The sequence below is a fragment of the Raphanus sativus genome, unplaced genomic scaffold (genome assembly GCF_000801105.2).
Source record: "Raphanus sativus cultivar WK10039 unplaced genomic scaffold, ASM80110v3 Scaffold0178, whole genome shotgun sequence".
Classification (NCBI taxonomy): Eukaryota; Viridiplantae; Streptophyta; class Magnoliopsida; order Brassicales; family Brassicaceae; genus Raphanus; species Raphanus sativus.
In genome coordinates this window covers 35258-50068 of record NW_026615498.1, presented here as the reverse complement: position 1 = coordinate 50068, position 14811 = coordinate 35258, and the positions used below count along the sequence as shown (strand labels likewise).

The window sequence follows — 14811 nt, the reverse complement described above, 5'->3', positions numbered from 1 at the left end:
GGGTCAAACAATTTGTCCGGTTAATATTTACACGTGACAGCCAATGCAAAAACTATCCGGCTAAATTATACGTAATAACTTTACTGTTAAGTGAAAAGGCGAGGTTAGCCGGTTATGAAAATACCTAACCGTTTAATAAATAATTTTTTGTATAACTTCTTTACACTGACGTTCAGCTGTTGGGGTACGGTTGTGAATAAGAGTATATGGTTTAGGTATAATAAGTTATATTTTTAATCAAGTAATATGTTTACGGGGTAAGGATTAAGATTTTAGTGTTTAGTTTTTATCCTTTAGGTTTCGGGGTCCCTATTGGGTTTAGGGTTTAACATTTGTGTTTAGGGTTGTTTATGTTTAAGGTTAATGGTTTAGGGTTTAGGTTTTAGGGTCAAACCAATTGCCCGGTTAATATTTATGGGTGACAGCGAATACGAAAATTATCCGGCTACAACATACGCAATAACTTTACCGCTAAGTGAAAAAAGCAAGATTATGATGATGAAACATATCTTCTTAGGTTTATGTATTCATTAGGGGGATGAAAAAAAGTTTGTCGAAAAAGATTGAGATTAGAGAAGAATAATACAAAGGGAAAGAGATAGATGAAGATAATTGTTTTTCAAATGATTTGTTTTCTTTTTGTATGTCTAAAATAAATAAAAAATCTTTAAAAGATTATCAAATCTAGTAAAATCTTAAACAAATCCTAAACAAATCTTTACACTGCAGCACCATATATTTGTAAATCATTTCTGTCAGATACTAACCCTAGGTCTCCAATCATTCGGAAGTCGATTCACCAAACTCAAAGGGCAGTTCCGTCAAATCACCTCTTTGTTGCCATGACACGCTGGCTCCACTTTACTATTTTTCCTACTTACCTAATTTGCTAAGAGTTCTTGGTTTTTCACCTAAATTGCTCTATTATAAACAGGTATTTAAGTCTTTAACAGCCACCCGTCAGTATTTTCACCCGGAAATAACTCTCTGTTCTCTGGATTTGTGAAGTGCCACTACACACACTGTTACAGTTATACCCAATTTCCACGGCACCTATATACATCGATATCAACTTAAGAAAATCATCTTATTAGTTTAAATTAATATCCCTCTTGCTTTGTCCCAGGAGTTGTAAAAGTAAAAGGCTTTTTTCTCCTTTTATCGTTGCTGGTTGGAGAGAATTACGTAAAAATTTCAGATTCTCTGATCAGAGATTAGGTTATGAGGTATGGACACATGTAAAAAGGGTTACTCATTTTTGGCACAAAAAGGTTACATTTTTGCTTGCTTACTGAGGAGTTAAAAGTAAAAAAAAAAGAAGAAACTTTTTCTCAAGGGACAGAACCCTTTTGTTGTCATAAAATTAACTCGCTATTCTTTTACTGATGCTGCCTCTCTCTCTCTCTCTCTCTCTCTCTCTCTCTCTCTCTCTCTCTCTCTCTCTCTCTCTCTCTCTCTCTCTCTCTCTCTCTCTCTCTCTTTCTCTCTCTCTCTCTCTCTCTCTGGCGGATAATCCAAACTTGGAGAAGAAATTTGGAGCCATAGAGAATTCTGGTGAATAAAGTCCTTTTAAAAAATATATTTTCTTGAATTGTTTTCTAAGAGGTTAGTATTATTCTTTGACGGTTTTTATGGGAGAGAAAGTCTCCACCTTTTTGATCTTAAGGAGCTGTCTTTCGATTTCTAGTAATATATCTGCTTCAAGATAACTGCATTTTGAGCTATTCTACTCTTTTCTTCAGATCTCTGTTATCTGATCTTTCTGCAGTGGCCGCTGCTGAATAAGAGATGTTAGTAGTGATTGTACACATGCTTATGCTCATAGACTTTTGTTGTCATTTTTTTGATTTGTTCTTTATTCATCTTGGTTTGTTGGATCTTTAGATTTCTTGATTTAGATCTCATCTCTGCTGGATCTTGATGAAAAGAAGAAATTTTGAAAAAAATGAAACAGACTTTATATTTTCATGAGATTCTCAAGTACAAGACTTTGAAAACTTGTGTTACCTCAGTCTAAACGACCATTCATGTATTTTTCTTTTTGTAGATGGAAGAAGATTGCAAGTTTCGACACTGGGATGAGCTTATCCCTGACGCTCTTGGCTTAATATTTAGCCACTTACCTCTTCAAGAGGTCCTAACAGTTGTTCCTAGGGTCTGCAAAGCATGGAACAGAACAGTAACTGGACCTTACTTCTGGCAAGAAATAGACATTGAGCTGTGGAGTAACCGTTACCACCAGTCCGATCATCTCGATCGAATGCTTCAGATGTTGATTAATAGGAGCTCTGGCTCTCTGCGGAAACTCTCAGTCACTGGCCTTCAAAATGACTCTATCTTCTCCTTCATTGCACAACAGTGAGTTATATTTTCCCACAGTCTCCCCTTTATTTTGCATATTATGATCACAGTGGGAAGAAGCTTGAAGCTGTCATAGACACATAATCTACATTTGTGTTTATATATTTATCGGAAACTCTCTGTCATTTGTCTTCAAAATGACTAGTTGTCATGCTAGAATCACTTTGAGAAGCTTTAAGTAGTTATAGTATGAGTTGGATGAGACTGAAGTAACATGATGCCCAAGTTCATTTTCTGATTAATACTTTCTTTTGTTCCTTGTTTATTTTTGAAAGTGCTGGTTCACTTAAAACCTTGAAGGTGCCGAGAAGTTGTCTGAGCAATTCAGGTGTTGTAAACGTAGCTGAAAAGCTTTCATCTCTCACATTCTTGGACTTTAGCTATTGCTGCAAAGTAGGCCCAGAGGCGATACAAGCCATAGGCAAACACTGTCAATCACTGATAGAGTTCTCCAGAAACATGCATCCTTTGGACGTAGCGAGTGTAGTATCTCACGACAATGAAGCTTATGCGATCGCCAGCACAATGCCGAAGCTGAAGCGGTTAGAAATTGCATACCATCGCGTCAGCACAGTGTTGGGGTCAAAAACGGTTATCTCGAAATCAACGGCTAAAAATATTTATCGTGCGCGGACTTTCCATAAAACAAGCGTCGAAAGCAAAACAAGTCGTATAGCTTAAAAAACCTATGTTAAAGTCGATCGTTCTTGTTTTACACCATAAACTTTACGAGAAAACCAACTCAGATTTAGTCGTAAAACTTCGATGATACAATCAAGAAGAACCGAGAGATATTAGGTCCGTAGCTGATATGACACGACCATACGAAATTATACGGAAGAAATGAGAAGTAATCTAAGTTCGGACAGGCCGAACGACAAGGAATCCGCCTTGAAACTTCAAAGAGCCCGTTCTCTCAAACCGTGAGGACCCAGAAAATGAGCAAGATATCAAATCGTAGCCCTCGCCGAGACGCAGGTCCCGACGGCTAGCCCCAGTGCTGGCTCTGGCTGCCGGGCGGCTAGCCCCCGTGCTGGTCCTGGCCGCCGGGAAACTTCAAAGAGCCCGTTCAATCAAACCGTGAAGACCCAGAAAACGAGCAAGATATCAAATCGAAGCCCTCGCCGAGACGCAGGTCCCGGGCGGCTAGCCCCAGTGCTGGCTCTGGCTGCCGGGCGGCTAGCCCCCGTGCTGGTCCTGGCCGCCGGAAAACTATAAAGAGCCCGTTCTCTCAAACCGTGAGGACCCAAAAAACGAGCAAGATATCAAATCGAAGCCCTCGCCGAGATGCAGGTGTCGGGCGGCTTGCCCCCGTACTGGTCCTGGCCGCCGGCGGCTAGCGCCCGTGCTGGCCGCCGGCGGCTAGCGCCCGTGCTGGCCGTGGCCGCCGGCGGCTAGCGCCCGTGCTGGCCGTGGCCGCCGGCGGCTAGCGCCCGTGCTGGCCATGGCCGACGGGCGCCTAGCCCCGTGCTGGCTCGGGTCGTCGGGCGACAAGCTTCCGTGCATAAGTTCTAGGCCCCGGCCGTCAGAAGTCTGTACTTTGCGTCTTTCCCAAGTTTTCGCGGAACGAATCGTTGAGATTCCGCGTACAAAACTCCCGTTCTTACTCCAAACAAAGATCGTCGGAAACACTTCGGAAACTCGTAAGATATCAACGGGAAGGAAGATCTTAAATTCTTCATGCGAAACAGTGATGGTTATCTTAAGACACCACTCATCTCAACTCTACGAAGGATTGAAGATCTTCCGAAGAAATCGTAGAAAACAACGGAAGTCCTAGAGACGGCCCGAAAGGGACCAAACGCGATCGGACAGTCCGCTTACGATTATCTGAGATAGATACGACGATTTACGTTTATCTTTACATAACAAGATAAATGCTAAATTTCCAGAAGGATAAATGTCAAGTTTCCCGAAGATAAATGTCAAGTTTCCCGATAAACATGAAGGCCGACGAAAATGGAAAAAGCCCGCTTCGCGGCCCAAAAGGAGAATAGACCGTCATAAGGAGGAGTATATAAAGCAGCTTGAGAGAGAAGCAAAGGGGGGAGAGAGAAAAATCCAAGAGAAGAAAATTGAGAGACTTAGAGAGCAGATCCGAGATTTTAGACTGAGGGAACTTAGAACTTAGGTGGTGAGACTAGCAAGGCATGACCTAGGACGTCTGGCCGCCTCTTGTTCTACCTTCATCTTGTCCGCAGACTTCTGTTCCTTCGGAAGAATCTAACAATCCTTTTACTTAGAGTTCCGCACATAGAAACCCTAGGCGTTATTCTCGACACGCCCGTTTCTATGACAAACGCTCGTACTAGACGAACTCCGCCAGGCAGTTCGATCTCTTGTTCAAATTTTTCTAACTGAACTACGTCCGACTTGATCCTCGAAAGGGGTACGTAGGCAGCCTTCCTTAAGGTCCAGTCTCAAATCTTAATAAAACCTTTCCGCGTTTATTTGATCACTTTTTGTTGGTTGTCGCAGAGAATCCGGACCTTCAGGGAAAGTTAAGTTTACTTAGCTTTCCTCCGATTTACTTAACAAAAATCGACAGTGCGAATTTCGGTTCCCACAGTTTGGCGCTAGGAGGGGGGACGGATTACTCTTACTCTTACGGCCGCAAAACGCTTGATCAAAGCAATGTCTGGAAATATGAAAGACAAACTCACAGCTCACATCGACGCTGGTAAAACAACTTCAGCAATGACTGCTCCTACGACCAACGCTTATGCAAACAGTTATCTAAGATTATCATCTTACGGACAAACGTCCCGAGAACGGACCATCCCAACCAAGTTCGGGTCCTATCAACCAAGCACCCCCGTCCAAGTTCCTGCAACACGGTCCTCCGGTCCATGGACACAACCCCCCTCGTTTGGGATTATCGAAGAAAGACTTCGGGAAAATTCATAAAAAGACTTGGTAGTGGAGACGGATTCCTGCCTGCCGTATAAAACGGCTATGGTTAGCTTGAACACCAGTTGCCTTAACTATACGGGGAATTGAAATCCTTTCGGAAAAACCAGCGTCACATCAACGACTTTTTCTAAAGAAAAATCGTAAAAACGTCTAAGTCCCAAGACAGCCCAAAAGGGGCCCGAATCACGGCTAAACGACCCACATACGATTTCAGGTAGGATCGAGCCCAAGGCTGATATGACGATCTGATTACCGAGTAAAGTTTCGACTGGAAATGTTTTCTAGAATTTCCCGGAAAAATAAAGACTTGTTCTCCTGGAAATCGCGGAGAAACCCCAGATTACTCATGAAACAGAAAGCACGACTGATCGGGTTACCAATCAGCGTTTCTAATGTTAAAATTCGATAACATTTTACGGAACACCTTTCGTAAAATAAATTCTCGAAAATATTTCACGAGACAGTTTTTGCATGATTAAACTCGACAACATTTTACAAAACAGTTTCCGTAAAATTAACTCGACAACATTTTTGTGAAATAACTCTCGTAAAATAAAAGGTCAACAACGTTCTAAGAAACAATTCCTTGCTGGGATCATGATGAAATCAATGTCCAAAAGTCTCGGAAAAACAATTAAAGAAACCTCGAGAGACTAAGTGTCGACCGAGAAACCTTTAAAAAAAATGAGAAAAACAGGCAGGTCCCGCGAGGAAGCACAGTCCCGGGCGGCTAGCACGCCCGTGCTGTCCCTAAGCGCCGGGCGGCTAGCACGCCCGTGCTGTCCCTAGGCGCCGGGCGGCTAGCACGCCCGTGCTGCCTCTAGGCGCCGGGCGGCTAACGCGCCTGTGCTGGCGCTGGTCGCCGGGCAACAAAACATTCGTCAAGCACGGCCAATCCTCGTAAAGATTGACCCAAATATTATCCAAACTAATTTTACGAAACAATTTCCTTAAAATTAACTCGACAACATTTTGATTAACTCTCGTTAAATAAAAGCTCGGCAATATTTTACGAAACATCATTCGTGAAGTATAACAAGATCATAAGCTTCTTGACCTGACCAGTTCGCTCATAGCTTGACGAAACAAGAAGCCCCACTCAAGTGACATCTTGCCATTCGTTTTCACTTGTCTACCCACCTTAGCCTTCTTCGAGTTTTGCCTACTTCTCCTCCCTTTGCTTCAACGATTCTGCACTGTTCCTTCAGGTTTAATCAAAAATCGATTCTCGATTCAGTATCAGACTTTTCGAAGACCTTTGACAATGAAACGGTAGAAGACAAAGAGGAACGGACATGAGGCAATCTCGAGTAATCAATGAGACTAAGGTACGTCCGACTTAGAAAATTTTATCAAGGTTTTAGTTTTTTCGTAGGAAAGGAATGGGAACGTCTTGTAAACTGCCGTAAAATTTAGGGAACTTAGAACCTAGGCGGATAGTCTAGCAAGATAAGTCTTAGGCATTTTCTTCCAGTTTCGTTCTATTGTTCCTTGACTGTCTAGGCAGAACGCGCAAACCGATCTAATCTCTCGAAAAACCGAGAAACGACCGCCGAGCATCCTTGGCATACTCTTTCCGCTTCCGTGAGACTAATGGCACGACGGTGAGCTACAAAATTAACGAAATAACTTTCGGTAAAACTTCATGAGTAACCCGAAGCAACTTTCGCCAAAAAACGAAATCAAAGCGGAAACATTTCCCGTGTAAACCACGGAAACAAGACTACTTTGACTATCTGCGATTTTCTATCTTCATGAAACCGGTCTTCCATTACTTTCGTATAAACATGTTACACAAAAACAGCATAAGGAAAACCAAGATCGGTCTCATGCAAAACGACATCGCAATACGGAAAATTACGTCCAAGCGGGAAATAACCCGAAACTGAATCCGAATGTGTTCTTCGTCGATTCCTTAAACTTTATTTCCTCGGATAAAATGAAACAATTTTCATGCGACCAAAGGAAACTTTATACGAAGCATCTATCGTATAACTGAAACCTAAAGTGGAAAATCGTTTCGAAAAGCCATCACCCATAACTTGGAAAACTCCGCTATGATTGGCATGTCTATCTCGACGAACTCTATTCGGCCCTCGGCCAACTACGTTTTTCCATAAAGTCCGGACCTGAATTCGGCGTCATCATTAAGGACAATCGTGAACCAATATGACCTTAATGCGAAAGGATTGCGGTCTGATCGTTTACCAACTCCTTGGTTAAACGGCTGAACACAGCCTTCACGCCAAGACAAAACAGCTGAACGATCGCCGCTCCAATCACTTAAGGGCCAAACGATAATCCACGATTTGTCATAAAACGCCAAGTGACCATTACGCGAGCAACTCTGTGCATAGCCCAAAAGCGGAAATCATGCGATAAATTTCTCGTAATAAAATCAGTCCTAACAGCCATACGGTTAACGGAAAAATTTGAACTTAACAACGACTGATTAAGTTCTATACGCCCCGTAAACAAAGCATGAAAAGAAACACTCGTGACAAAGCTCCAAGAGTTATACGAGTCGTCCTTAAAATCCCGGAAGGCCAACACTTCGCGAAGCAAAGCGAAGGTAGACACTTCTCCCTAGGTCAAATATACGCGACCCCTGGTCCTAATTCCTCGATCAAAATTTTATAACTTGCACGTCCAAACTGAAACAACAGTTTCTGACTACGGACATTCGCAAAACATCTCCAAGCCCGCGAACATTTGAAATGCGGCACAAGGGAAATTAACTCGTACACATTTGAAATGTGTATGCTTGTATAATCCCACGTTTTTTGAAGAAACCGGATTTTCGAAACACTTTACAAACACAGAAACCGAATTTTCAAAACTCTTCTCGCCAATCGCTAAACGGCCTCAACAATGGATCCAGTATCCACCAAATAAATCATAAACTATCGCCCGGAAACATTCCGCGATTTCTAAAAGCCCATAGTCATTTATGGCATAAGAAAAACAAACTTCAAAGCACTGCGAGACGTCGCTTCGTGCTTGAACATTCGTTTTTCGATTAAAACCTTTCATACGCCTTCTAAACGGCATCATATCGTTGTTGCTGATCACAACAAACGAACTCTAACGTCCTAAACAGACAAGCCACCTAAGGGTAGACTCTTTTACATCCGACAAGGATCCCATAGCGCGCTATACAAAAAATCCAAATTTGGTTCAGCACTTCGTAAAGGAAGTAGCTCGATTCGTGCCCAGACAAATCATATAAGCCGATACCACTTCGCGGATTTTAAAACGATACGAATCAGGTTAAAATCACAAACAGGCAAAACGAAAGCCGATTTGTCATCGCACAGCCTCAGTCTGAGAGTAAACCTAGGTCTTGCCCTAAACCCAGCCTTGCTGGTATCTTAACATCTCATAGGCAAAGCGTCAACGACGCGAGATCCCAAAACTTGTCTCTTCACTCAAGTCTGTACGTTTTCACAAATTTTCGCGTAAATCGTAAACCGCAGGAAAATCTCGCTTTGTACAAACGACGAATACGGTGATCATCAGGGAGGCAGGAATGAGACGACAACTCACACCCTGTCCCTCTAACTTCGATAGACAGAAGTTCTGAAAACGCAACATTAATATTTTATAAAGATTGAGCCGCAGAGTTCAACAGATGCCCTGAAAAAGGCCGGGATTCGTAGCCACCAACAGCCAGTCCCGCAAATACACATCATCGCCTCTTAAACGGCCGAAACACAATCAAAATAAAAATCCCTAAAGGGATTGATAAACTTAGACGCTCCCCGGAGCATCACCTTCATCCTCAAAACTCACCCAAAGAAGAAACGGTCTCACCGTCGCCTCCATTGGTCGCACCACCGCTGCATGTCTCATATGCGCCGGCTTCGCGATCCTTGACTGCGTGGTCCTGGTCCTCCGAACCCTCCGAATCCAGGACAAGGGTGCACACGGATTTCAGACCAGCGAGAATCGAGTCGAAGTTGCGAGTCTCCGTCTCCTCGAGACTCTGAATCTTCTATTGAAGACGACGGACTTTTGAGGACATATGTTCTTCTCTTTCTTCACATTAAGCAACGAACTCACTGTCTTCCCGACGTCACGATCGCCAATCAAAGGTGATGTGGATTTCTGCAATGAAATACTCTTAGCCAAAAATTTCGATTTTCAACTCATAATCTTCCGCCCGCAAGATCGTCTCCGCGTCTTACAGGCTAGGGGGCTAACTGTTGGGGTCAAAAACGGTTATCTCGAAATCAACGGCTAAAAATATTTATCGTGCGCGGACTTTCCATAAAACAAGCGTCGAAAGCAAAACAAGTCGTATAGCTTAAAAACCTATGTTAAAGTCGATCGTTCTTGTTTTACACGATAACTTTACGAGAAAACAAACTCAGATTTAGTCGTAAAACTTCGATGATACAATCAAGAAGAACCAAGAGATATTAGGTCCGTAGCTGATATGACACGACCATACGAAATTATACGGAAGAAACGAGAAGTAATCTAAGTTTGGACAGGCCGAACGACAAGGAATCCGCTTTGAAACTTCAAAGAGCCCGTTCTCTCAAACCGTGAGGACCCAGAAAATGAGCAAGATATCAAATCGAAGCCCTCGCCGAGACGCAGGTCCCGGGCGGCTAGCCCCAGTGCTGGCTCTGGCTGCTGGGCGGCTAGCCCCCGTGCTGGTCCTGGCCGCCGGGAAACTTCAAAGTGCCCGTTCTCTCAAACCGTGAGGACCCAGAAAACGAGCAAGATATCAAATCGAAGCCCTCGCCGAGACGCAGGTCCCGGGCGGCTAGCCCCAGTGCTGGCTCTGGCTGCCGGGCGGCTAGCCCCCGTGCTGGTCCTGGCCGCAGGGAAACTTCAAAGAGCACGTTCTCTCAAACCGTGAGGACCCAGAAAACGAGCAAGATATCAAATCGAAGCCCTCGCCGAGATGCAGGTGCCGGGCGGCTTGCCCCGTACTGGTCCTAACCGCCGGGCGGCTAGTGATAGAACCAAAATACGGATCACTCTACCGGTACGGATGATATGAACTCAGATCCGAGAGGATTGAGAACTGGTGGGATGAACGGTGACACAAAAGGTTGCGGAAGGCCCGATGATACTACCAGAGGTGAACTCCGAAGAGAACTGATGGATTGAACGGTGACACAAAGGGTTGCGGAATGACCCAATGATACTACCAGAGGTGCTTGATTGTCGCCTGATATGACTCACAGGTCCGACAAGGAAGCAAACTCGATCTGTTGCCGGATGTGACGCACCGGTCCAACGAGAAAAGAGAGAGTTACTTGGAGCTAACCACACCAAGAACAAGAAAAATGAGATACCCTCTCAAGGTTCCAAAAATAATCACTCAAAGCTTATTTTATTTCATTGATCAACTAGCCTTTATATAATAGGCGAAGCATACAAAAGGTTGGAATACAAAAGACTAGTCAAACATAGAATTTAGCAATTTATAAAAACAAGGAAGACTTGACCAAAGACTTTGAATTGACCAAAAATCATAAATGTTTTGACTTGACCCAAGTTGAAGGATTGTAGTCGTCACACTCTTCAGCTGGTCTCGTTCTTCCGCATGGTCGACCGTCTCGGAATTGCCGTCAGATTGATATATTATTCGACCATAGATTGTATTTTTTTGTTGGGTCTTTCTTTCTTTGGACTGAAGCAAGTCCATAAACATATTTCCATAAATCATCAAGCCCATCTCGTTTAAACTAAAACCCGTAAGCCAAGTTTTCTTGATTTGTTTCTGCTGCTGATTTAGGGCGCATCATTCCCTCCTTCTTTAAAAAGATTTGCCCCCAAATCTGTCTTTCTTTAGCTTCATATAGGATGATCTCTTGGCTTTTCGTAGAACTCTTTTTTTTTTTTTTTTTAGAAAAGAAGATGAAAGGTAGAAGATGGATGAAGAAGATGGAAAGATGAGAAAAATGAACAGATAGTACCGGTTGAGTGGCTCTGATACCACTTGATAGAACCAAAATACGGATCACTCTACCGGTACGGATGATATGAACTCAGATCCGAGAGGATTGAGAACTGGTGGGATGAACGGTGACACAAAGGGTTGCAGAAGGCCCGATGATACTACCAGAGGTGAACTCCGAAGAGAACTGATGGATTGAACGGTGACACAAAGGGTTGCGGAATGACCCAATGATACTACCAGAGGTGCTTGATTGTCGCCTGATATGACTCACAGGTCCGACAAGGAAGCAAACTCGATCTGTTGCCGGATGTGACGCACCGGTCCAACGAGAAAGAGAGAGTTACTTGGAGCTAACCACACCAAGAACAAGAAAAATGAGATACCCTCTCAAGGTTCCAAAAATAATCACTCAAAGCTTATTTTATTTCATTGATCAACTAGCCTTTATATAATAGGCGAAGCATACAAAAGGTTGGAATACAAAAGACTAGTCAAACATAGAATTTAGCAATTTATAAAAACAAGGAAGACTTGACCAAAGACTTTGAATTGACCAAAAATCATAAATGTTTTGACTTAACCCAAATTGAAGGATTGTAGTCGTCACACTCTTCAGCTGGTCTCGTTCTTCCGCATGGTCGACCGTCTCGGAATTGCCGTCAGATTGATATATTATTCGACCATAGATTGTATTTTTTTGTTGGGTCTTTCTTTCTTTGGACTGAAGCAAGTCCATAAACATATTTCCATAAATCATCAAGCCCATCTTGTTTAAACTAAAACCCGTAAGCCAAGTTTTCTTGATTTGTTTCTGCTGCTGATTTAGGGCGCATCAGCTAGCCCCCGTGCTGGCCGTGGCCGCCGGCGGCTAGCGCCCGTGCTGGCCGTGGCCGCCACCGGCTAGCGCCCGTGCTGGCCGTGGCCGCCGGGCGGCTAGCGCCCGTGCTGGCCGTGGCCGCCGGGCGGCTAGCGCCCGTGCTGGCCGTGGCCGCCGGCGGCTAGCGCCCGTGCTGGCCATGGCCGCCGGGCGGCTAGCCCCCGTGCTGGCCGTGGCCGCCGGCGGCTAGCGCCCGTGCTGGCCATGGCCGCCGGGCGGCTAGCCCCGTTCTGGCTCGGGTCGTCGGGCGACAAGCTTCCGTGCATAAGTTCTAGGCCCCGGCCGTCAGAAGTCTGTACTTTGCGTCTTTCCCAAGTTTTCGCGGAACGAATCGTTGAGATTCCGCGTACAAAACTCCCGTTCTTACTCCAAACAAAGATCGTCGGAAACACTTCGGAAACTCGTAAGATATCAACGGGAAGGAAGATCTTAAATTCTTCATGCGAAACAGTGATGGTTATCTTAAGACACCACTCATCTCAACTCTACGAAGGATTGAAGATCTTCCGAAGAAATCGTAGAAAACAACGGAAGTCCTAGAGACGGCCCGAAAGGGACCAAACGCGATCGGAAGAATCTAACAATCCTTTTACTCAGAGTTCCGCACATAGAAACCCTAGGCGTTATTCTCGACACGCCCGTTTCTATGACAAACGCTCGTACTAGACGAACTCCGCCAGGCAGTTCGATCTCTTGTTCAAATCTTTCTAACTGAACTACGTCCGACTTGATCCTCGAAAGGGGTACGTAGGCAGCCTTCCTTAAGGTCCAGTCTCAAATCTTAATAAAACCTTTCCGCGTTTATTTGATCACTTTTTGTTGGTTGTCGCAGAGAATCCGGACCTTCAGGGAAAGTTAAGTTTACTTAGCTTTCCCCCGATTTACTTAACAAAAATCGACAGTGCGAATTTCGGTTCCCACACACAGAAGGAGTACTCAAAATCTTATCCTCTTGCATTTTTCTTGAATTCCTGGAACTTAGAGTTTGTTGGGACGTGCAACTCGATAACAAGTTCTTCAAAGAGAAATTTCCTGATATAAAAGTGTTGGGTCCACGCGTGATTGGATTCTATGATATGATAAACGATTGGGAGGATTGCTGTTCGGATTATTTCTCAGATGGATCTGATTACTTAGCATGGGAGTTTCTTGAGGACGGTCAAATGGGAGAGTTTTGTGAAGATGAGTTTGAGCATGGTTGGGACGATAACTTTTATGCAGATAGAGTAAATATAGACATGGAACCGCATATTTGGCCGCCATCTCCATGAACCAGGTCCTGTTATGGTCGAAGTTCTCCACCTACAAGTTGCTTCTAGCATTGGTTTTAACCTCATATGCGTATGTGCTCTCTGTATGGTGTTTGTAACTTGTTTGGCTTTTTCGTGTTTCTCTAATCTTAATCTCTTGGATTTTATATTTCTCTATTACTTAGTGATGTTTAGATTAGATTAATATTATATATAATATATAGATATTAACAGGTAAGTGTGTATGTATAGAATTAGAGATGTCAAGTTGATGATGCATCAGAAACAAAAGAAATGAAGAAGTAAAAGGACAAGCTGTTGAAGAAGAATAAAATGTGATGGGGTCCCTTCACACTAAAGCTTTTTAGTTTTTACTCACCTCTTCGTTAAATAGAAATGATGTCTCAATTTACCTTCTTTTGAGTCTGCATCCTTCTTCATTCTAGTTGTTTACTTGTATAAACTTGTAACCGGTATCAAAGCTCGAAAGTTAATTGTTCAATAAGTAAAAATAGACCCAGATGTAGAGGGGCAACCGAACTGCATCACCAAAGCTACTATTCTTTTCTCAAGACCTCTTAAAGCCAATCTTCCTTCTAGTCTATAGATCTCTGTCTAACTCTAGATCTTCTATTGCATTCTTCATCCAGAAAAGATAACTCATGTTGGCATAGACACTTGATATTGAAAACATATCAAGACATGATGGTGTAGAGGCAAGGGCACATATTTATAAAGCAGGTGGACATTCAAAAATCGCATGATTTACTGTTTCGTCAGTTTCTCTACAACAGTAATTATTATATCTCATATGACCACATGTTAAATTTCGTGTTACTGCTAGATACCTTTGATGCCATTCGCCAAATTAAATGCTGCATCTTTTTGGGAAGCATTGATTTTCCATGCAAAAGCATGTAGCTTTGTGATATGGGTTCATATACCATTATTTTCAGGGACTGAATGAGGATATTTCTTGCAACTTAATATCCAGGTTTTACGGTATACAGTCCACTTTTCGTATAGCCTCATCTATATTTAGCATCTGTATTGGATTGAGTATGGCCAAATTCCGAATAAGGGTATATCCTCTTGAAGCACATATTGCTCTAACATTTCCACACTTTTGGTGATCCATGTATAAACTCAGATGCTGTCCTTCGTGGATGCACTACTAGTATAGCTGGTCTAGCTGTTATAGCATGAACTGAAGGGATCCATCAATCTTCCCAAACTCGTATCTGAAAATCGAATGTACCATCTGTCTTATCCCCAATGTAAATAGAGGCCTTTTTGCCATAAAGCTCGTCCAGATGTAAGAAGGTTATTCAGGCTATGTTTCTCGCAAAGGCAAGCATAAGCTATTATACCACCCTCGAAGAACTCTCGCAAGAAGAGAATCAGGGAATTGTATCATTCTCCACAACTGTTTAGCGAATAAAGCTAGATTAAATTTATGAATTAATCTGAAACCAATGCCCCCTTTATAT

At 43.3% G+C, this 14811-nt stretch overlaps 1 protein-coding gene across 1 annotated transcript; it reads left to right on the top strand.

Annotated features, from left to right (window-relative positions):
- Positions 1 to 2047: 2047 nt before the first annotated feature.
- On the top strand, positions 2048 to 13342 carry LOC130501371 (F-box protein FBW2-like). Its single transcript, XM_056996269.1, has 4 exons — positions 2048 to 2358; positions 2637 to 2934; position 8389; positions 12999 to 13342. The coding sequence occupies exons 1-4, from the start codon at positions 2048 to 2050 to the stop codon at positions 13340 to 13342; spliced, it is 954 nt and encodes a 317-aa protein (XP_056852249.1).
- Positions 13343 to 14811: the final 1469 nt, after the last annotated feature.

Bases quoted from the DNA above. Each gene is read 5' to 3' on its own strand.
- LOC130501371 (XM_056996269.1), top strand. From the start codon at position 2,048: ATGGAAGAAGATTGCAAGTTTCGACACTGGGATGAGCTTATCCCTGAC. The intron at 2,359-2,636 runs GTGAGTTATATT...TATTTTTGAAAG, and splicing joins TTCTCCTTCATTGCACAACA to TGCTGGTTCACTTAAAACCT.